A 21,730-nucleotide genomic window follows, 5' to 3' on the forward strand; every position below is an offset into this window, starting at 1 on the left:
TCAGCCACAAGTGGAAACTGTGGCGGTGCATGCGCTCTGAACTTTCCTGGACTGCTTCCGTCATGTCAGTGCTCGCACCACGACGAACTCAACCGGAAGAAACCATCCAATGAACATTGGAAACTTACGATTGCCGACTAAATTCTGACTCCAAACCCAACGTGATGCCCTTTGGATCCGTTGCGTAATAGAGACACCCAATCTCTAGCCTACCAAACGCAACCCACACCGACACCAAACATCCGCAACAATGGCGTCTGCGAAGAGAGGCCCGTCGGTGCTGGTCCGTCACAACCTCCTATCCCGATTCAACTTCCATCCCCCGTCGAGACACTAATGCATGCCTACTGTAGGTGACCGACTCGCGAGAACGGCCTCCGCAAAGGGGTTCTCTCCAGCGACAGAATACCGGCATAGGCGCCGCCCAGGGTCGGCCGGCCATGCGCTTCATCTCTGTTGATAATGTTCTTCAGTACGCCTCCGACATCCCCTCGGGTCAACCTCGTGTCGCCCCGCCAGTCCAGCGTCCCGCCGGTGGTCTGGCTGGCGCCCGACGCGCCAGTGCCGGCCTGCCGAATCTTCAGTCGAGGACGGGACAACAGAATATGCCGTCGCGTACGACCAAGATCAGCGAGAAGCTTGTGCTACTGCCCGAAACGGATGACAAGCCAGGATCCGACGAGGACCTCGACGAGGAAGCGAGCAAGATGGCTCGCGAGATCGAAGCTGAGGAGAATCGCCCACTACGCGATGAGGAGCTTGACGTGCTCCGTAAGAGGGGCGGCATCCGCGGCAAGAGTTACGCCGAGCGCCTGCCCAAGGTCCAGCGCAAGGAGAAGCTGGCGCGGCTGACGGCGTACTGCACGGCGCAGTCATATAAGATGAAATCAACTGCCGAGTTCCTCCGGACCAAGCACGACGCCAAGACGAAGCTCTACGACGACTGCCTCTACGTGGTGTACTCGCTGCCTCTCCTGAACGGCACCGAGGGCTATCGCGTCCGCAGCCGACCCATTGTCAAGACGCCCGGAAGCGGCAAAACTGTCTTGGACATGGAAATTGAACGGAGCGAGCAGCGCGACTACCACGAGGGGTACTTCGAGGATGCTGTCGACACTGGCAGCCCCATGCACGGTAGTCCCATGAACGGCAATGGTGTATACGGGGATGGATCCTCCTCGCCGCGCCACCACCGCGAGCAGTCCCCTGACGACCTCAACATCTCGCCTATGGCTCGGATCCCGGACGCCAAGCTATTCGCCGAGATGTTTCTCTTCTCCTACGGCGTCGTTGTGTTCTGGAACTTCACAGAGCACCAAGAGAAGGACATCCTTGCGGACCTAACGTTCGCACAGAACGAGAACGGGCTCTCGCTTCTCACGCGCCCGCTCGACGAGGACGACTTCGAGACGGAGGAATTCCACTTCGAGTACAGCCACGACGTGAAGCGGCCGCGCATCTTTAACGATATGATTACGTTACTCCCGCGCAGCGATCACATGGTCAAGCTTACCATCAGCCACGCCATCGCGCAAAGCACAAAGTTATGTCTGTTTGAGGAGCGCATGAGCGAGACGATGCTCGACGCGCAGCATGTTCCGAAGCGACTGGCACTCACGGGCGAGCTGAACATGACGAGGACGGAGATTGTCAGGATCCTCGGTCGGCTGTTCATGAGCCGCGTCGACATAAACCTCTGTAAGTTCCCGCCCCCCTCGTGTCTCGACATGGCAAACCTGCCAACGAAGGTTCCAGGTGCGTGCTAACCGATTCCCAGCCTCGAACATCCTTGACGTCCCCAACTTCTTCTGGGACTCGGAGCCGACTCTGCACCCGCTCTATGTCGCCATCCGTGAGTACCTCGAGATCGACCCGCGCATCAAGGTTCTCAACGAGCGCTGCCGCGTCTTCCTCGACCTCGCCGAGATTCTGTCTGACTCAGTCGCCGACGCCAAGATGAGTTACATCACCTGGATCATCATCGTCCTCATCATCATCTCCATCCTCGTCACAATGACCGAGGTCGGCCTACGCTTCGGTATGCTGTCCAAAAACAACGGCAAGGGGCTGGCCGAGGGCGCCGGCGCCGTGCCGCTGATCGCCGCCGGCGCCGGCCGCTCGGAAGCTAAGACCCTGCTGTTGCCGGGCAGCGTCAAGTGGGAGCTCGAGAAGAGGAATGTCAGCCTCGACGAGCTGAGGCTTTGGAGCCGGATGCTCAGCGAAGAGGAGGGAGGGGTAGGGGGCTCAGATATTGTCGGGAGACGGATCGTGGACAAGACCTTTGCTGGCGTTTGAGATTTGCTTCGAAAAACACGCGCACGAAACTGTCGTGGCTCACTTGCATCTCCTTGTTTCATCATTTATCGCATAGCGTGGCGTTGACGGTTCACAATTTCTCATGGGGTTAGTTATTCTGGAAGATGCGGAACAATACGCAACAAGAAGTCATCATCGGGTCTTGTACATGGTTGAAACAGCGTTGCCGAAGTTTGAAAATCTGTAACAAGAAAGTCGGATGAGAGACAGGGAGGGACATATTGGAAAAGATCCAGAAACAGCACACAAGGTCGAGACACACAAGTTCGGTTGTTACTCTGTATCGTTAATGGAAAGGAAATTAATGTCTCATTTGACCCCATTGCTATGCTATCAAGGACTGCCGGAAACCAGGAACGTGCCACGACAGAAAGCGACTGATCCGACCACCAGAACGGATGACCTTGGAATTTTCTCTATTGAGGCGGGGGAAAATGTTTCAATCCAAACCGCGGCTGAAAAGGCAAACCACACCCTCTGACTCTTCTTTTACATGTATTCACAAAACAAAATGAAACCCCCAAATTCTCGGAAACGATCCAATGGCATCTTACTCGTCCCGATCCGCCATGTTGGCGAGCGGGACGTAGCCCTGATCCTGTGTCCGCTTGCCCCGGAGCCTACGGATGACGGACTTGACCCTACTAAGGATGCCAAAGCCACGGCTCTTGGTACGGGTCGAGGGGTCGACCATATAGCTCGGGCGGGTCCAGAACTTGAGCAGAAGACTACTGACGACGACGCTGACGCTGCTGCAGGCCATGGCGGCGCCGGCAGCCATGGGGTGAAGATGAAAGCCGAAGGGGAGGAAAACGCCCATGGCGAAGGGCAGGCCGATGGCGTTGTACAGGCAGGCCCAGGCGAGATTGAGCTTAATGCGGTTGAAGATGGAGCGGGCGAGATGGAGGGCAGCGGGGATGTCCATGAGATCGGTAGGACGCATGAGAACAACGTCGGCCGCCTCCATGGCGACATCCGTGCCACTGGCCATCGCGATACCGACGTCAGCTGTCGCGAGAGCAGGCGAGTCGTTGATGCCGTCGCCCACCATGCCGACAACCTCGCCCTGGTCCTGGAGCTGTTGAATGATGGCCTGCTTCTGGTCGGGCGAGACGCCGGCGAAGACGTTGTCAGGCGAGATGCCGACGGCGGCTGCCACGGCAACCGCGGTAGAGCGTTGGTCACCAGTGACGATGGCTGTCTTGATCTTCAAGCGGTGAAGAACGGCAATAGCCGCGGCGGCGCCCTCCTTGATAGTATCAGAGAGGCAGAGGTGGCCGGTGTATTGGCCGTCAACGGCGACGAATATATTGGTGGTGCCTGTCGAGGTATTCTTCGAGCTGGAATTGGCCTCGGCATTGAGCTGCTCAGAAGCCTCGACCGCTTCGGCGGGGACGTCGACATTATTCTCACGCAGGAAGCGAACGTGGCCAAGGAGGACGCGGTAGCGGGTGCGCTCGTTACCCGTGGCGGGCTCAACGAGAGCATTGATACCTTTACCGACGACGGCCTTAAACTCACCGACGCTGCCCTCGATGGTGGCCTCTTCTTCGATGCCAAGCTCCACTTTGGCGGCACTGAGCACGGCTCTGCCCACCGGGTGCTCGCTTCCCATCTCGGCAAGACCGACGATGTGCCACCACAGCTGGCGACGCCACTCACTGTCCTGCCAGGCTGGGACGAGGCTCATCTTGGCCACGCTCATCTTGCCGTACGTAATGGTGCCGGTCTTGTCGAGGACAATCTGGGTGATTCTGGTGGTCGTCTCCAGAGCAGCTCCACCCTTGACCAAGATTCCATTCTCAGCGCCGATACCAGTGCCCACCATGACGGCGGTGGGGGTTGCCAGACCTAGAGCGCAAGGGCAGGCGAAGACAATGACCGAGATGCACAGCTTGACGCACACCATGATCTTACCGCCGCTAGCTTCCTGAGTAAAGATCTTAGGCGGGTTCTTGAGTGCGTGGCTGAGGACCATCCAGACGAGGAAAGTTAGGAAACCGAGAATGAGAATCGCGGGTACGAAGTAGCCGGCGAGCGTGTCAGCAAGGCGCTGAATAGGGGCTCGCGTTGTCTGGGCGTCCTGAACGAGCTTGACAATCTGACTGAGTTGGGTGTCGCGGCCAGCTCTGGTGACGCGGAAGTCGACACGCCCGTGGCCGTTGACGGTGCCGCCGATGAGATAGCTTCCCTTCTTCTTCTGGACGGGCATGGCTTCGCCAGTCACCATACTCTCGTCCACGTAGGTTTCGCCACGGACCATCATACCGTCGGCCGGAATCTTGTCTCCAGGGCGGAGAATGACAACATCTCCCACTTGGAGAAGCTCGGTGGGGATGACCTTCTCCTCTGCTGCGTTTCCGTCGCGGCTGGGGGTCTTGGCCTCGCCGGACAGGGTCGAGCTCTCCCAACCCTCAGCAGCCTTTTCGGCGGCAATGGGGTCCGCGTAGATGGTGGCCATGGACGGGGCAAGGGACATGAGACGTGAGAGAGCCCTGGAAGTCTGACCCTTGGCGCGGTTCTCCAAGAATCTGCCCAGGGTGACGAAAGTAATGAGCATGGTGCTGGTGTCGAAGATAGTGGCGGGCCTGTTGTGGGGCGGGAAGAAGAAGGACACCAGCATGGCCATGATGCTGAAGAAGAAGGCACACGAAGTGCCGAGGATGACGAGGACATCCATGGTGGGCGACCCGTGCTTGATAGATTTCCAACCCGAAATGTAGAACCGTCTTCCAATGCCGAATTGGACGGGTATCGTGAGAACCAGGCAGATGACGTCGCCAAGATAAATGCCGGGAAGCAGGCGCCAGCTGCCAAAGTCTAAGCTCGGGAAGCACATGGGCAAAATCATGCTGATGAACAAGACGGGAATAGCGAAGGACAGGGACAGTCTGAACGCTCTCCGCCACTCGTTGATTTCGCGGGTCTTGGCGAGTGACTCAAGCTGAGCGTTGTTGTCGTCGTTGTCGGACACCAATGCGTTGAGACCCTCTGCCTCGACAGCCTCGACGATCCCTCGCAGGCCAATGAGGCTGGGCTGGTGGGCAACGGTCAATCTGGAGGTGGCCAAACTGAGTTTAGCGGAGTTGATGCCGGGAATGGTCAGAAGCTTTGCTTCCAGAGCCATGGCTGTGGTGGCGTCCGGGTTTCCGTAAATCTTGAACTGCGCGGTAGAGGAGACACCACTGCCCTGTGTAGACGCTTCGAACGCAGTCGATAGAATCTCTGCGCCAAAACCCCTGTCCTCAATAATCTCGGCAATCTTGTCCGCGGGGAGCTTCGTCGTGTCGTGAGTGATGACAGCGCGCTCAGCCAGTAAACTGATGTTGAAACGGACAACACCATCAACCTCCTTAAAGCCTCCCTCAACGGCCGAGGTACAGGCGCCGCATGTCATGCCCTCAATGGCGACTGTTGTGGTGGCGATGGAGCTCGTGGGGTTGCTGCTGGCTCTGGGCTTCTCCTGCTGTGCGCATTCGCTATCCACGATCTCGGCGCCAAAGCCTCGGTCCTCAATGATTTCCGCGATCTGTTCGGCTGTGAGCAGTGACGGGTCATGCTCCACAACGGCCCTTTCAGACAGTAGGGAAATGCTGAAGGTCTTTACACCCGGTACGTCTTTGAAGCCTCCTTCCACAGCAGATGTGCATGCGCCGCATGTCATTCCTTCAACTGCAATGGTTGTTGTCATAAATCCGGCACCCTCCTCTGCGTCAAACAGGTCCTGGCTTGTTGGGAACATGGGCGAGGGCAGATCGGTGGACAAGACCTCGGCATCGAAGCCTCGGTCTTCGATAATGTCGGCAATCTTCTCAGCAGAGACGACTTCGGGGTTATGCATGACGACAGCGCGCTCCATGACCAGACTGACGGAGACGCTCCCCACCCCGTCTACACCGCGAAAGCCCGACTCGACTGCGGAAGTACATGCACCACATCTGGCAGAAAGATGTGTAAGCAGGCCACTGGGGGAGAGAATAACTCTTTCAGGCAGGGGACAACTCACGTCATGCCTCCGACTTTGAGGGTCGTCGTCGCCCACTGGGTTGCGGTGGGAGTAGCGAGGGTGGCGGTCGGCCCGCCGCCCTCGTTTCTCGCGGGTACTCTGATGGCTGGAGGAGCCATGATATCGGTGGTCTCGGTGTAAAGATGCGCTTGATGTATGTTGAAGAAAGAGAAGAAAGGTCGGAAACGCAGGGCCAGCCTCGATATTGGTTCGTGCTTCGGTCTCGGGGGGTTCCAACTATCTGGCTCCAGCCTTCATGGTAGGGCTAGCTGTCCATAGGGTACGGGAGAAACTGTCAAGAGTACGGATATTCGAGGCCAGAAAGAACGGACAGGGGTGAGAGGGATCGGCGAACACAGTTGGACCACCAGAAGAAGCTTTTACGAGGGCTTCAGAAGACCGGCTTCCGAGGACTATGTACGAAGACTAAAAAGGTGGGTAGCGCGAGTCGTTTGTGTGTCGGCGTCCGTGACTGCGATGCGAGCGTGTGCGTATTTAGAAGGTCTGTGTGTGAGTACAACTAATATGTCCGGAGCAGTGCAAGAGGCGGATGAGAAGGAGGTAGGATTAAGAATGAGAGCCGGGGGAGGCTATGATTGAAGAAGATTATCAATAAAACGGTGGCAGTCAATGGCACGATCGGGGGGAGGAAGGCAAGAGACGGGAGTCTTGGAAAGGACGGAAGCGGAAGGTCGGGATTTGCCAGCCAGAGTTACTTGCGTCGATAGGAAAGGAATGGGGGTGGGAATGGGATGGCGAAAGAAGCCCACCTGGCACTGCACTCTGAAAGTGACTTCAGTGAGCGCACGCGGTGTGGGCCGGGATCTAGGTAATGTGAGGTAATCATCTGGCGCAATCGTGGGACTGTCGGCCAGGGGGTTACTAGAGAGGAGTGGAGTGGGCGGCGGGTGTGGATGCAGGTTTGGGTGGGTGGACACAGACTCTGGCACAGACACAAGCAGGCACAGTTGCGCCGGGCGGGAGGTGACGGCTCCCAACTGGCAACTGTGCACGGAAAGCTGTCACAGCTGCGTGTGCGTGTGTGTTTGTGTTTGCAGAGAAGCCTAGAAAAAACTGCTCAAATGTTTCCGTTCCAGCGTTCCATTTGTCGGGGCTCGTGCGCTTACTTCCATCATCTATTTTGGTTAGAAGCCTGTCAATCTCTCCACTTACTATTTCTCTGGTAGGTACCTATCCCGATCCAGCAGGCTGGCTTTCTTCTCCACCGCCCACCTCCTGAGTCTCTCTCTGGCTTTCGTCTTTCTCTCCGTTGCGGTACAAACCTGCTGTATCTCAGCCCTGGCTACAAACACCCGAGTCTCTGACATGGGCTGATTCAGACAACGAGTCGGGGAGGGGAGGGAGGGCACACATGACCGACAAACGCTTGCTTTCTGGTCCGAGGTGAATACCGCAGTCACAGAAATAGAAGGGAACGTGGATATACAAATATGGACCGGCCGCTGCCAAAGCGACCAATTGGGTTGCACGGGTGATGCCAGGCCGTGCTGCAGCTCTCGGTGTCGGAGGAGTCGGGGCGCCACAGCACAGCTGGGGCTGGCGGCTCCTCCTACGCCATCCTGCTATTTCCCACTTCTCTTGGTTCTGTTCTAGGCGAATCTCGCAATGGAGACAAAGATGTTACGCAGAGGTTACACTCTGAGTTCTTGTACCATCTTCCATTGAGCTTTCCCCATCTTTCCAGTGCGTGTCAGATGATGATGCCTCGTGCTGCCATCCGCCATCTGTCATCCGCCCCTCGACCGCTCCGTCTCACCGGTAAGGGCGTAAGGCCACCGAGTCAGAGCTGGGTTCGGTTGTGCGTCTCGTGGAAACGTTGTTCGTGGCAATACAGGCCAGATACCCTGTCCACTAGCGACTGCCGACTGGTACCTAAGCTGAGGCGATGGGCGACCGACGCACCTACGCTTTGGCTGACCAAACATTCCTGTGCTTTTGGAGTGGTCCCCAAGGGACTCCTGGGTTCGGACCGAGCCTCAGTCTCCGACCGCCAGAGTCGCCAAAACCAAGCCGTCCAACATGGTTGTTGGACCCTGTGTGTCTCGACAGTGGGACGCTGCACGCCGTGCTTCATGCTTTTAAGGGGGGCATACAAACCAACGCGCTCTGAGATGCACATCATTGCTCTTCTCCCCCCCCCAATCGTCGAGTTCGGTTGAGCTTCCAATAATCCCTTCGTGTCTCTGAACCGAAGCAGCTAATAGCTTGGGAGGGCGGGGAGGAGGGTCTCCTATCTGTTCGAATCGCTCTGGCATTCCCTCAACTCGACCTCCAAGTAAACTGGCTTCTATTTGAGTTCCGGCGGACCGGTGAATGAGTCGGATCCAATATCCACCGCCGCGGCAGGCAGTCAACCCCTGGTGTTGGTGTCCTGATCAGCGACTTGTATCGCTCCAACGTCAACAACATACGATGGCCACTTTGAATAAGTCGGCAGTGCCCGGGAGGAGGAACGGAACGCCTTTCTTCAATAACCACCAGCCAGCTTCCTGTGCCAAGTCTCAATGTGAAATACCACTCAGAAGCCGAGATATGGCCAGTCTGAAGGTGGTATATCTGCATAGTAGCGATTGGTACATCCACAAGTCACGTCCTGGTGATATTCTCGCTAACAACATCCCTATCCCCTGTTTCGAGAAAGAAGTCAAGCTCCGGCTAGAACTTCCCGCCGTTGCTTCGTCGCCGTGTTTTAGCTTCCGACTAAACGGATGTGCAAACGAGATCGCCCATGGCCCCCTCTTGGCCCTCCCACACCTCACTCCATCCCTTCGATAAACAGAGAGGGACATAAAGAAACCCGTCCTGGGACCACCTGGAATTGGTTTGGGAGGTACCCCGCTGCACAGTACACGCACCTGCCTGCGTGCCTCGCGCCGAAGCCGTAGCGTCCCGCTCTTCCCCCCAAACTGACCTGCAGCGGCATGCCTTCGATTGACGGCACACCTCAAACTGATCTGACACAAGCTTCGTCCTCAGAAAAGGGGTCTCCCAAAAGAAACACACCACGAACGAAACAGTGTCAACCCCTCTTTGCACACCCTCTATAACCGCGGATTCCAAGCCTGCTCTCAGCCTTGTCTCATCCAACAACCACCCAACCGTGCTGAACGTCAGCCTCGTCGCAACCCCACCTTTAGTTATCAACTTATCACAGCTCTAAGCGACGACAGCTTACGACAATCGACCGTACCTAAACCCCCCTCCTCGGAGAGCTTGTGAGCATCACCGAGAAGCTGTCAGAATGGAGCAAACGAAAGCTCTTAACGCTCTCGAGGTGAGCATTCATCCCACCCATCTGTTCCTCTTCCTCTTCTCCTCCTCCTCCGCCTCAAGCTAATCTTCGTCGTCTCCAGCCCTTCCTGGCCTTGAGCAAGTCGGCGACATCCTCGCGTGCCGCGGCCGACCTCGTCACTCGCGCGACCTCGAACCCCAATACCTTCCTCTTCACAGAGCTCCTTGAGACCCCCCAGATCCAAGCCCTCTCTCAGTCCCCAGACTTCCTTCCCCACCTCCGCCTTCTCGAGATCTTCTCCCACGGCACCTACACCGCCTACCTGGCTTCAGGTCAGCAGCTGCCTCAGCTCAACGACGCCCAGACACTCAAGCTCCGCCAACTCTCCCTCCTAACCCTTGCCCGCGACCGATCGAACCTGACCTACGCTGCCCTCCAGTCCGCCCTCGACCTCCCTTCGGCCCGCGCCCTCGAGGACCTCGTCATCTCGGCCATCTACGCCGGCCTGGTCGACGCCACCCTCGACCCCCACCGCCAGGCCGTCCAGGTCAACTCTCTCGCCGCCCTGCGCGACCTCGCCCCTGGCGCCGTCCCCCCCATGATCCGCGCCCTACACGCCTGGTCTTCTCGCTGCGAGTCCACCCTTGAGGAGCTCGAATCTCAGATCGCCGACATCCGCGAAGCCGCCGCCCGTCGCCAGGACGACAAGGCCGAGCAGGACGCTCGCCTAGCCAAGCTGGTCGACGAAGTGCGGAAGGACCCCGAGGCCGGTGCGGGAAGGAAGCTCGCTGTCGGCCACGGCGGTGGCGGCGAACGCGGTACCAGCTTCCTGGGACACACGTCGAGGGCGCAGCGGTACAACAAGCGAGGCAGCACGAGCATGATGGACAACACAGAGGAGCTGGATGATGAGGCCATGGATGTGGACGAGGAGGATCCCGAACAGGAGAAGAAGCGCGCCAGCCGGCGGAAGCTCTAGTAGACAAGGACGGCGGTTCAGATCAGACCCTAAAAGGCAGCCAGCACATGCTCTGTTCGCGGGACTTGGGAGGACCTTGGAGCCGAGTGCTGCAGCCGCGGCGGCGTTACGAAGACCACGAAGTTTAGGGTAATGGGTAATGGGGAACAAGACGTGACACAACTCAAAAGAGCTGGAGTACAACCAGCATACTAGCAAAAGAACATCACGATAGATCATGAGAGCATTCAAACCCTTTTCAGTCAGCCTCGAACATGTTGATATGGGAGGCCAAACAGCCTCTTCCTGTTCTGGGTCGGTGATACCTATCTAGCGAGCCTATGGTGAAAATTAAGGGAATCAAAAATGAAAAATGAATGAATGTGTTGAAGCCAAAAAGTCTTCCCCTTCCCCCTCCTCTCTATCCTGCCTAGGTACCTGAGCAGATAGAGCCATATCCCAGCTCCCCAATAATAGTCGTACACTAGCCCTGTTGTGTGCACGGATTGAAGAAATTAAATCTCTCTTGTTGAACGCCGAATGCGAGGCTGTAATTCCTTGTGGCCTCTTCCCTTTTATCCCTACGCCGTGCCTCTGTTGGTATCCTGAATGGAAAACCGATGAAAAGTGAAAATTTTGAAGAAAAGACTCTTTCGCTCAAATTCCTGGGGGTCGTAACGTTCGTAAAAGCTCTCTCTCTCTCCCTCTTAACAACAAGGGCTGAATATTATTAGATCTCTTATGGTAGTTGGGAGACCGCATCTTTGTTGTGTTTGGGTATTGTTGGTCATGCCCTTTTTGTTTGTAGCACAGAACAGAACAGCTTTTTACAGCCGTTTGCCTGGGACAAGGATGAAGAGCACACAAAGCGCTGTAACAATCAAGAGAGTGACCGAGAGGACCATGATGGCCCTTTTGATGAGGAGCTTACGAACGTAAGGTTCACGGATCCGAGAGAAATTGAACGGCGTGTACTCGCTCAAGCCGATGAGAGCAAGGACCGGATCCAAGGAGTACTGGTAAGAGGCAAGGAAGTAGACACCAACAGTGAAGGGAAGAATAAGCTATAAGTTGGTTAGCAAATGTCTCTCGTACATGGATGAGGCCATCATGGAGACTCACCCAACATCTTGTAGTGCGAGCTGCGTCGAGGAAAATGAGAATAAAGGCAGCCCAAAAGCCACCAAACATGGACAAGAGGCCAATGATCATTCGAATCTGAAGAGTAGTTGGGATCAGGTTGCCAAGAGCCTTCATTCTCAGGAAGTTGGGAAACGCATCGCGCTCCATCGCCTGGAAGACGTAGTCCTTGGCAACATCAAAAACCTCCGGGTCGTCTCTGCCGAAATCCTCGATGGCAGTCGTGACGTCCTGGGTGATGGAACCTGGCAGGATGATCTCACGCTCGGCACCAGGGAGGAGGAAGGTGTACAGAATCTTCTCTGCGGAAGCGCGGATGTCCTGTCTGGCGACGGTGTGGGCCGGAGAGTTGGAGTCAGTCGTCATATCGCGTGGGGTACTGAAGGCTCCGCTAGCGCGACCGCGTTGTTCGCCGGTGCTGCTTTGGGGAGAATCCTCGTGAGCCTCCTCCCTCAGATAGGCGGACATCTGAGCGTCCTGATTCTTCTCCTTCTCCGAGGCGTACATCGATGGACCAGCGGCGCCATGGCTCATATCCCCGAGGCCCTCTAAGATGCCGGAAGACCGCTTCGAGCCCGACTTGTCCAAATCAGGCGTTCCGACGAGAACGGATCTTCGAAGTTCGCGTACATAATGGCGACAGAGAGACATGTGCTGAGCAACATCGAGCCTATCAGTTGTTAGCGAGTCAATCAAACGCGTGTTTTGGGGATGTCGACTGTACGAACCAGAAGTCCAGGTAATCGACGGATTTCTGCTGGTCTCTCATGAAAATGTAAAAGGAAAAAAGGTCGACGGGAGGCAGGGTACGGCGGCTCAACACCTCGAACAGGGTCGGCAGTCGGTTTCGGTGCAGGTCTGGCTGAGGCGATGGCGTGCCGGACCCCTCAGTCGATCGGTCCTCCATGATGTCGGGTGAGTCGCGTTGACGAGAGAAACGGGGGTGTCGGATTCGTAGGGTGACCGGGACGAGAAGAAATCGGGCGGAAAAGAGAAGTCGAGCGACTGGGTCGGAGTCGATTGATGATGCAAAGTCGAGGTTGAGGGCGTTAAGGGAGCGCGAGTTCGTCGTAAATGAGGTTTGGCGGGTGCGCTCGGCAACCAGTCAGGGTTGGTATAGTGGTAACGCGGCTGTCTCCCTCGTCGTCGCTAGTCTTCCCCCAGAATTGGTACGTTTGCTGAACGAGCGTATGAAGAGAAAGATCGCGCACGGCGCAGACTGACAGCGTCAGTGTGGTTGACGATGGCGCTGCAGGCAAGATGACTTGCGTCTTGGATGGCGTTCGAACCCGGCATAACAGCAGATCAAGCGTTCGTTGAGACCCAGACACTAATTTCGTTCAGGTTGTCTGGTCAGGGGGGAAAGGGCCCACCCCAGAGGCAGGCACGTACCGTAGTACTGCCTCTAACTGGTTAGGCATACAAAAGGCGCGCTTTCCTCAAAGCGGACCTCTTGCCCCACACTGACAGGCTACTCTGTATGTCACCTGACTTGAGCAGAATGAATGGATTGCACCGCCACTCACCAGCCGCAGGCACGGGCTTTCTCCACTTTCCAATTTGGAGGCGCTTTCTAGGGCTTGCACCTTTTCGCTTCACAAACTTTTCGTGCTCGATTACGGGGAAAACATCCATCGATCGAACTTCTTAGCAACTCGACTCCGCGATCCCGACGACCGAACGCCCAACGAGAGGTACCGCCAAAATGTCGACCAAGCAGAAGAAGCCCGCCGGAAAGCAGCGTTCCGCCATTGCGGACGTCGTCGCTCGCGAGTACACCGTTCACATGCACAAGCGCGTTAGTATTTCCCCTCGAGAGACCGGTCCGTCGTCGACACAACATTCGGCAGTGGCGGTCGCTGGAATCAAGCATGAGCGATGCTGACATCTTATTTTCGTAGCTCCACGGTGTTTCCTTCAAGAAGCGCGCTCCCCGTGCTATCAAGGAGATCAAGGCTTTCGCTTTCCAGGCCATGGTATGTCCTACCCCTCCGACATGAGGAAAATCCCGAAATGCCCAGGCGCACACATACCGCATCGCCCGACTATTCACAATCATTCATCCTCAAGACATGAAAACGAATCCACAAACCGGCTTAGTGAAAAGCGGTCGCTAACCACAATAATATTTAGGGCACCACCGATGTCCGTGTCGACCCTCAGCTGAACAAGAAGGTCTGGGAGCAGGGCATCAAGGGCGTTCCCTACAGACTCCGCATCCGCATCTCCCGCAGACGAAACGACGAGGAGGGCGCCAAGGAGAAGCTGTACAGCTACGTCCAGGCCGTCAACGTCAAGAACCCCAAGGGTCTCCAGACCGTTGTCGTTGAGGAGTAAAAAGTTCTCTTTGGGATGGTTTCTGGGCGGCATAAAGGCATCGGAGTTGCATTCGGCATTCTAGTCTCACATACAAAATCGACGGAAATGTGAACAACGCTTGATTCCCCACACGAATTCGACGACTTACTAGTTCTGGGCCCCGCGATGTGGTGGTGGGATGTTATTTTTTGTCTGCGCCGACCGAGTACGTGCGCCGAAGGGAGCGTTGCGTGTATGCCAGTAATGGTGACTGGGGGTACTTGGGACCAACGTTTACTTGTGGTTCATGTTACACCCATTGTCCGACAGGGTCTTTTCTATCGACTTGGGTTGTCTGCCAGATGCAGGCAACACGATATACCCCATCCTAGCCAGCCAGGCCCCAACCATGCAATGCAGTCCAATTCCTAACAAAAAAAGTTCAAACCCAAACGACCCGTAATCATACCAGACAGACTTGACTCCAATTCTCCTGTGCTCGAAATAATGCCCTCCTCGCCCTGCTCAGGAACCACCGCCTCTTCGTCAGGGTCGTAGTACACTCACTCGTCTTCGACGTCGCGGTGACGAGCGAGGACCTTGCGCTTGAACTCCTCAAAGTCCTTGTCCCAAAGCTCGGCGGCCTCGCCGTTGAGAGGAGAGGAGCTGAGTGCCAATGTTAGAAACGTACGATGAACCACTTTTTGCCGGGGCAACTCACTTGTTTGGCTCGCCCAGCAAACTTTGCAAGCTGAGAAGGACGGTCTGGATGTTGTAGGCGGGCGTCCACTTGTCCTTGAGGATGTCTAGGCAGATGCGGCCGGAGAAGTCAAAGTTGGGGTGGTAGATGGGCGTCGTGAAGAGCACCGTCGGCGGCGCGTAGGGGTAGTTGGTGGGGAAGGACAGGCTGAGCTTCAGCGTCAGGCCGGCGTAGGGGGTCTGGTCGGGACCTTCAATAGTGGCCGTCCAGGACATGAGGTTGCCGTCCGCCGAGGGGAAGGCAGAGACGCCAGGGGCCGGCGAGGTCATAAGCTGCATCAGCTCCGTCTGCAATCTGCGGCGAGAAGGTCAGTACATCTGGTCCGTTTGCACAGGATCAGAGCAGCGAGGTTATCATACCTCTTGGTGACACTTTGCGCGTCAGGTCCCTTCCTGGTGCCGCTGAGCTTGGCCGCCTGGACGCTGCCGGGGGCGGCATTCTGGGTGTCCTCCATGCTGTAGTCCATTTTTGCAGAGGTTGCGTATAGTCCGAAGTCGAAAAGCAAACAAGTACTGCGGCCGAGAGGACTGAAGTCAAGGGTAAGGAGAAGGAAGGGCTGGGATGGAGCAGGTAATTCAGTTGGATTGGCAAGGAGGCAAGTATTTTGGCTGTCCAGTACTTATGTGCAAGGAGAAATGCAACGCGCAGGGAGAAGGAAGATGAAGGGGCGAAGGGGACGAGGTTGCAGGCGTTTAGAACAACAGCAGAGGACATATTCCGCAGAGTGAGAAGGGCTCTCGACATCAGAGAACTGGGGACGCCGGTACCTGGGCGACGCGACTGACGCTTTCGGACTAGCCCTGTCGCTGCCGTACGACAGGAAGCCAACAGCCGGTACGTACCGCTGAGACTGGCCTGCCACTCAATTCAACTTCCTCCTACGTAGGTACCTATCCATCTACTTTTTCCCATGTCATGTCAACTTTTCTACCCTTTGTATTTATTTTCAAGGCAGATATAGGTACTTTAAGGTCTTCTTGAAAGTCATCATTGCCTCATTCGAACTCAATTCAGCTACTTGGGTCGACTTTTACTCTCCTAATACTCCCCCCCAAGCGCAAGAGACTAATAATCAGGCCTTGCGTTGAAGACCCGGAACGGCTTCGTATTATCCCAAACAAGGCGTGAGAGGCAAGTAACGAGCCAAAGAATGATCTGTTAAGCGGCTTCTGGTGTCTCGTCCTCCAATTTTTACTAAAAAAAAGTCCTTAGATGGCAAGTTTACTTAGACTGTCTGTCATTCTGATGCCTTTTACTGAATCAGACTTGACTCCTGTCCATGAAGAAGGTGTTTAAATCCACTGTTGATCACCAACAATACCGGCGACATGAAGGTTAGTCTCTTGTTTGCCTGAATAAACCCCTCATCTTACCAGCAAACCTCACAGCTTTTGTTCAGGCCGTGCCTTTGCCTTCAGCACCCGCCCCTTTGAGAGGGTTGAAATCTAGCACACACTTGTTGCTGTTCAATCGGTATGGTATGAAAAAATACCTCTTCAGACGGGTGCGTCCTATCAACTCATCACTTGGAAAGGCGCCTCCCGTGGTAATCCAGTTCCTGGAGGCTCTCGAATAAGGCGGGCCTTGAACACTTTCTGCTGATCCAGTCTGCCTCGCTTTCGTCCCTCTCCTTCTTCCTTCTCTCCGAAACCTTCTATCAATCTCATATGCTACGACGGATTCAAAGTTTTCGTCCGGATTGGCATCTGAATATCCGTATGGGTTTCTGTCTGGCCGGTTCGCCTCATGTCCAGTTTCCCCTCAACATCCATCACATCCTTTTTTGGGATCAAGTTCTGCATCCGGGAGCTTCCTAATCAGAATGGATTCCTTCCATCAGTGCCCATGGAAGAATTGCGCCCATTATCATGAGCAAGAGCGAGAATCAGTCGCGTAAGTAGTTTCGTTGGTACGGGACCAGTACGATATGGCTAATCTTTACTAAGGAATGCAATGCCATCGCCTGAGCACGATATTCAGCTTGACAGTTCAGCCGATCGCTCACAGGCGGGCTGCAGCGACACTATGAAAACATCCGAGACCGCTGCCAACATCCAACTGAGTATATCCACGGAAGAGACGAAGGCCACGGAGGCGACTCCGATTTCTCAAGCATTGAAGGTCGATCAGAAGAAAACGGACGGTGCTTGCCTTCACGAGAAGCCGAATTACGGATGGAAGTTAGTCCGCAAGAAAGACCAGATGTGTTACATCTGCAAGGACTTGTTGCCAACGTTCATACTTCATTGCATCATATGCAACGTAGAAGTCTGCAAGGCCTGTTCCATGAGGAAATGGACGTTGAAGTAAGTCGAGACACACCCCCTTACAATACTAGCTCATCTGACACTAGGCTACTCAGTATTAGACGCATTGTCGAAAACAAGCGACGTAAGGACCTTGCCCACCGACGGTAGATGGATCGATCCGAGTGTCGCCTGCCAGGGAGCATATGTTGCCCATAGACGACAGGTTTCGAATACGCATGCCAGGATTACGGAAAGGCAGTGACGACGCAAAAGATGTTTAGATAATCGTCGCAATGGTGGTCTAGCGGGTCCACTTGGAATTTGGTGGTGGTTCAGAATTACCTGGGGGAAGTGACTCGTAATGTCAGTCGACTATGGGGAGAGGAGCCAGCCAAGGGAAACGCATACGGAAGAAGCTTGACAATGGCCAGTTCAGCTATATAGCTCATCACTGACAAGCTTATACGAAAAATTCGTTAAAAGACATTGCGATGCACCGTGCCGTCTCTTTCATAGGTATTTTCAATCATGCTATAGAAGAGCAACAGCTTCAAGTCACACTGCGAGACACTGGGTGCTTTGCAGCTGTAAAAGCGGCGACGGCCTAGGCGCTGGCCCCTGCCATCCTGAGTGGTGGGATTGTTTACCTGGCCAACACCGCAGCAACCAGAATAAAGAGCGTTATCGATTGTCGGCCAATGGATTCGCGTCGATGCAGGCAGCCATTGAACCTCCCAAACAAAAAACACACCCAGCCCGCAAACCTCTTTACGCGAGTCTCGACGCGCTTTCAGAGGCCACCGCGTTGGAGAGATTTAAGACCCAAGACTACACCATCTCTGTCAACATGGTGAGTTCTTGTTGATTCTGGACCCTGTACCCTTTCCACGCAACCGACATCGCGCTTGTCTGCTACGTCACTATTCTCACCCAGTCCGTTTATTTGGTGTTGTTTGCCTAAAATAAGAGTCATCGTGTGAATTGACACCCCTGTTCGCCCGTCTCATTTCCCCTGCATAGTGGCCGCCCTCACGCTCTCCGTTCACTGCTCTATCATGGAGTAGCTTTGCGCAGGAATCATCTGAACATCTCCCCGAACCGCGGTTTTACTCACTAAGCAAAGATGCAACAGTCGCAGCTGGACCCTTTACCCACTGACCTGCCCTTCCGACTCATCTCCAAAACCATTGGGCGAGGCGCTTATGCATCGTGGGACGCCCCTCACCTGGATCGCTTCTGACGGAACCCCTCTACTGACACTTCAGCCACGCAGAATCAAGAAGGCTGTCCCCCAGGACGCGCAAACGCCCGTCTTCGCCGTCAAGTTCATCCACAAGGGCTATGCCGTCAAGCATGGCCGGGTGTCGGCAAAACAGCTGTTGATGGAGGTATCGCTTCACTCGCATGTCGGCCAGCACCCGAACATCATCGAGTGGTTTGCTTCGGGAGAGGACACCAACTGGAGATGGATCGCCATGGAGTTCGCCGAGGGAGGCGACCTCTTCGACAAGATCGAGGCCGACGTCGGCGTGCACGAGAACATCGCCCATCTCTACTTCCTGCAGCTTATCAGCGGCGTAAGCTTCATCCACTCAAAGGGCGTGGCGCATCGCGACCTGAAGCCTGAGAACATATTGCTGTCCGAGACAGGCAGTCTCAAACTCGCCGACTTTGGTATGTCGACCATGTTCGAGTACAAGGGTCAGCGGAAGACGAGCTCCACACTCTGCGGGAGCCCACCATACATCGCCCCCGAGATTCTCGCTTGCGGCAAGGCGGAAAAGAAGTCTTTGCCAACCGCGAGCAAGTACTCGCCGGACCTCGTTGACATCTGGTCATGTGGTGTCATTCTCTTCGTCTTGCTGGTGGGCAACACCCCCTGGGACGAACCGTCCAACGGCAGCTGGGAGTATCAAGAGTACGTCCGGACGAACGGCCGCAGCACAGACGCCCTCTGGGGGAGGATACCGCCGAATGCCCTGTCGTTGCTACGCGGCATGATGAACATTGACTCCAAGAAGCGCTTTTCATTCCAACAAATCCGTCAACACCCGTGGTACACCAGACCAAACCCGCACCTGACGTCCGACGGAAAGATCTCTGACCCCCTCAACCTGGCCACGCAGATGCTAGAGAGCCTCAAGATCAACTTCAACCAGCAGCCGACGGCGTCCCAAAGCAATCCGTCTAGCAGTGATCCCATGGATATCGACACCGTCGGTAAGGTCTCCTTTACACAACCCGAGACGCCCATCAACGATGTCGCATGGGACTGGGAGCGCCCTGCCCTTAAGATCATGAACCCCATCGCCGTCTCCTCGACGCAGCCCATGTCCTGGAGCGTCAGTGGCGTCGCCAACAGACGAATGTTCTTACAATCACTCGCCGACGAGCCGTCCATGAGCCAGTTCTCGCAGACCCCCGGCGTCCCCTTGACCCTGACCCAAGCGGCGCGCCGCTTCCGCGATATCGTACCGTCCGAGTCCCTCACGCGCTTCTTCTCACACGTGCCGCCGCAGCTCATTGTGCAGATGCTCAACGACGCGTTGCACCAGCTCAACGTCCCGCTGCCGCCCACAACGCCGAATCTGAGTGCAGAGCACATCGTCACGATCAGGATCAAGGCCCTCGATGAGCGGCGGCAGTCGATGCACGGCGAGATTCACGTTGATAAGCACAGGCTGCCGGAGGAGGAGGAGCTGTTGGATATCCGGTTCGTCAAGATCAAGGGCGACCCGCTTGAGTGGCGTCGTTTCTTCAAGAAAATTGTGGTGCTTTGCAAGGATGGCGTGTATGTGCCGGAAACATGATGAGAGAGTGGTTTTTCCGAAGGGCTTTGAATAAAGTGATGGATGTGAATGACGCTTACGCTGTATAGATGTATGGATAGGACTGTTAATAAGGAATGAACGAAGGAAATCAATACCCCGACAACGATACCACCACGCTCTTCATCTCAGCATGTACCTCGAGAGTTCCCCACGCGCACCGAGCAGGGCTATTTAACAAACAGGACATCCTCAGCCGAACGGGAAGCGAAGCATCATGAAGGTCCGGTAACAAGTCGATAAAACTCGATAAACCAACAAAGAAAATCAGCTTGACGAACACCGATTCTATCGAAAGGAGGGAAATAAGCCCCAAAAACAAGAAAACACCATTCTGTTGAGCGTTCCAGCCGTCAAATGTGCCGCCAATCGCCACACAGTTCTTCACGGGCCAGCCGTGCTTTATCGACGCACACTCCCTCACCCCCGTCGCCCTACGCATCATCCATATTGCAGTCATCATGGTCCTCATCGTCATAATAGTCATCGCCGTCATCGCCGTCATCATCGCCTTCATCGTCGTCGTCGTCGTCGTCGTCGTCGTCGCCCTCCTCCTGTGAGGGTATCTTTGACCCAGGTCGCCGATAGGTGATTCTCATTGTGTACATGCCTTCGATCAGCCCGCCCTCCACTGTTAGACAGACGATGTTCCTAGGGCTGTCGGACCTCAAGGGGAGAAAGTCCCGGTCTCGACCCTCGGCCTTCAGCTTCATGCGCGCCTCGGCCTCAACCGCTATGTTCTTCATGACAATGGAAGTGCCTGGAATGCATTCCTCTATACTCAAGGTCGCCAGCGCGGGGTGCCACTTCCAGATTTCCCCGAGAACAAAACTGTAAAGCTTGATGAACGTCCAGCTGTGCCCAGTCAGGCCAATGGTATTGACCAGGTCCCTTCTGCACTGTAGGCCTTTGCAGATGAACAGCCTGAGGTACGAGTGTACCATCTCGTGGACCAGTGTCCCGACGATATGCGTGAACGATACCCGTTCCGGCACCATGCCGTTCGGGTCCCACGGGTAATCCCTCGATAACCTGCTCCAGATTCGTATGCGAGAATACTCGGACCCGATGACATGGTGAAAGGTGGTCGAATCGCCATACAGTTGAAGCCCCACCTCACTCCTCAGCTGGTCGAACCCTGTGTGCAGGACCATGAGCGGCTTCACCTTTCCCTTGAGAGGCCGCGTCAGGGTGCCAAAGAAGAAGTACTCGTCGAGGTGTCCCATCATCGCGCGGAGCGATCTCTCGAGGAACGCCGCCTCGGCCTCGACCTCCGCCGTGCCACCCCCGTTCTCAAAGTCCCGCAGGCTCTTGACGGGGAGCGCGGCCCAGGCGGACGCCCGCGGCAGCGCCTCGAGATAGCACCTGACGAAGGCATCCCGGGCGGCGATCTGGTGCGGTCGGAGCTCGCAGAGGAGGAAGCCGCCGCAGGTCATGTTCAGCAGGGGCGTCGCGCCGTACGAGACGAGGGACAGAGTGATGAAAGGTTCCGGTCGAGAGGTCTGCATCGCGTCATCTTCACCTTCTCTGTCTTCATGGTCGTTATAGTCTTCGTCTTCGTTGTTGTCGTTAGGCTGTTGGACATCGGTCTTGGGGAGCCTAGGGTGTCGGCACGGCTTCACTTTCTTCGCAGGATAACCACTCGGTCGTCTTCTCGAGTTGAAGGGACGTCTGCTAAGCCTCCTTCTCGCAGGGTTTGAAGGTGTCATGATTTGGAGTATCCGGTTGGAAGTCCTATAATGCTCGATGTCGAGTGGCTGGTTGCTAGCGGACTCATCTTCTTGGAGCCGTGCTGCCCTGCTCCCAATATATCCATCCCATCAGGCAGCTGGCAGCTGCTCGAAACATGATGCCGCCGTTTCTCTGGTATTCTCATAGAGGCGAGGTATCAACGAGATTGGCCTCGAAATGTTTCACAACGC

The 21,730-nt window shown here is 55.6% G+C and overlaps 10 protein-coding genes across 10 annotated transcripts; 6 read left to right on the forward strand and 4 right to left on the reverse strand.

Moving 5' to 3' along the window:
• The first annotated feature begins 98 nt into the window (after positions 1 to 98).
• Positions 99 to 2,607, forward strand: CDEST_12476 (uncharacterized protein). Its single transcript, XM_062928632.1, has 3 exons — positions 99 to 283; positions 354 to 1,698; positions 1,778 to 2,607. Exons 1-3 carry the CDS (start codon positions 251 to 253, stop codon positions 2,293 to 2,295), a joined length of 1,896 nt encoding a protein of 631 aa, XP_062784683.1. The 5' UTR covers positions 99 to 250; the 3' UTR covers positions 2,296 to 2,607.
• Position 2,608: 1 nt separating this feature from the next.
• Positions 2,609 to 7,066, reverse strand: CDEST_12477 (Putative P-type ATPase, heavy metal-associated domain, HMA, P-type ATPase, A domain superfamily). The gene is made up of 2 exons (XM_062928633.1): positions 6,323 to 7,066; positions 2,609 to 6,254 (listed from the first exon to the last, which is right to left on the reverse strand). The coding sequence occupies exons 1-2, from the start codon at positions 6,439 to 6,441 to the stop codon at positions 2,867 to 2,869; spliced, it is 3,507 nt and encodes a 1,168-aa protein (XP_062784684.1). The 5' UTR covers positions 6,442 to 7,066; the 3' UTR covers positions 2,609 to 2,866.
• Positions 7,067 to 8,762: 1,696 nt separating this feature from the next.
• CDEST_12478 (Putative proteasome component (PCI) domain-containing protein) lies at positions 8,763 to 11,247 on the forward strand. Its single transcript, XM_062928634.1, has 2 exons — positions 8,763 to 9,617; positions 9,697 to 11,247. Exons 1-2 carry the CDS (start codon positions 9,585 to 9,587, stop codon positions 10,552 to 10,554), a joined length of 891 nt encoding a protein of 296 aa, XP_062784685.1. The 5' UTR covers positions 8,763 to 9,584; the 3' UTR covers positions 10,555 to 11,247.
• Positions 10,788 to 13,013, reverse strand: CDEST_12479 (Putative RGS domain-containing protein). The gene is made up of 3 exons (XM_062928635.1): positions 12,402 to 13,013; positions 11,656 to 12,343; positions 10,788 to 11,597 (listed from the first exon to the last, which is right to left on the reverse strand). Exons 1-3 carry the CDS (start codon positions 12,578 to 12,580, stop codon positions 11,361 to 11,363), a joined length of 1,104 nt encoding a protein of 367 aa, XP_062784686.1. The 5' UTR covers positions 12,581 to 13,013; the 3' UTR covers positions 10,788 to 11,360.
• A 290-nt stretch (positions 13,014 to 13,303) lies between these two features.
• On the forward strand, positions 13,304 to 14,420 carry CDEST_12480 (Putative large ribosomal subunit protein eL31). Its single transcript, XM_062928636.1, has 3 exons — positions 13,304 to 13,471; positions 13,575 to 13,649; positions 13,807 to 14,420. The coding sequence occupies exons 1-3, from the start codon at positions 13,379 to 13,381 to the stop codon at positions 14,008 to 14,010; spliced, it is 372 nt and encodes a 123-aa protein (XP_062784687.1). The 5' UTR covers positions 13,304 to 13,378; the 3' UTR covers positions 14,011 to 14,420.
• A 1-nt stretch (position 14,421) lies between these two features.
• CDEST_12481 (Putative ubiquitin-conjugating enzyme E2, ubiquitin-conjugating enzyme/RWD) lies at positions 14,422 to 15,441 on the reverse strand. The gene is made up of 3 exons (XM_062928637.1): positions 15,091 to 15,441; positions 14,693 to 15,025; positions 14,422 to 14,637 (listed from the first exon to the last, which is right to left on the reverse strand). The coding sequence occupies exons 1-3, from the start codon at positions 15,195 to 15,197 to the stop codon at positions 14,535 to 14,537; spliced, it is 543 nt and encodes a 180-aa protein (XP_062784688.1). The 5' UTR covers positions 15,198 to 15,441; the 3' UTR covers positions 14,422 to 14,534.
• Positions 15,442 to 16,150: 709 nt separating this feature from the next.
• Positions 16,151 to 17,436, forward strand: CDEST_12482 (Putative Zinc finger, FYVE/PHD-type). Its single transcript, XM_062928638.1, has 3 exons — positions 16,151 to 16,624; positions 16,678 to 17,037; positions 17,094 to 17,436. Exons 1-3 carry the CDS (start codon positions 16,554 to 16,556, stop codon positions 17,146 to 17,148), a joined length of 486 nt encoding a protein of 161 aa, XP_062784689.1. The 5' UTR covers positions 16,151 to 16,553; the 3' UTR covers positions 17,149 to 17,436.
• A 35-nt stretch (positions 17,437 to 17,471) lies between these two features.
• Positions 17,472 to 18,037, forward strand: CDEST_12483 (uncharacterized protein; the record flags this gene model as incomplete). The annotated part of the gene is made up of 2 exons (XM_062928639.1): positions 17,472 to 17,478; positions 17,529 to 18,037. The coding sequence occupies 2 exons, from the start codon at positions 17,472 to 17,474 to the stop codon at positions 17,843 to 17,845; spliced, it is 324 nt and encodes a 107-aa protein (XP_062784690.1). The 3' UTR covers positions 17,846 to 18,037.
• A 1-nt stretch (position 18,038) lies between these two features.
• On the forward strand, positions 18,039 to 19,910 carry CDEST_12484 (Putative serine/threonine-protein kinase, active). The gene is made up of 2 exons (XM_062928640.1): positions 18,039 to 18,189; positions 18,254 to 19,910. Exons 1-2 carry the CDS (start codon positions 18,104 to 18,106, stop codon positions 19,788 to 19,790), a joined length of 1,623 nt encoding a protein of 540 aa, XP_062784691.1. The 5' UTR covers positions 18,039 to 18,103; the 3' UTR covers positions 19,791 to 19,910.
• Positions 19,911 to 20,242: 332 nt separating this feature from the next.
• Positions 20,243 to 21,517, reverse strand: CDEST_12485 (uncharacterized protein; the record flags this gene model as incomplete). The annotated part of the gene is made up of 1 exon (XM_062928641.1): positions 20,243 to 21,517. The coding sequence occupies one exon, from the start codon at positions 21,515 to 21,517 to the stop codon at positions 20,243 to 20,245; it is 1,275 nt and encodes a 424-aa protein (XP_062784692.1).
• Positions 21,518 to 21,730: the final 213 nt, after the last annotated feature.

Source organism: Colletotrichum destructivum, chromosome 8 (assembly GCF_034447905.1).
Source record: "Colletotrichum destructivum chromosome 8, complete sequence".
In the NCBI taxonomy this organism is placed as follows: Eukaryota; Fungi; Ascomycota; class Sordariomycetes; order Glomerellales; family Glomerellaceae; genus Colletotrichum; species Colletotrichum destructivum.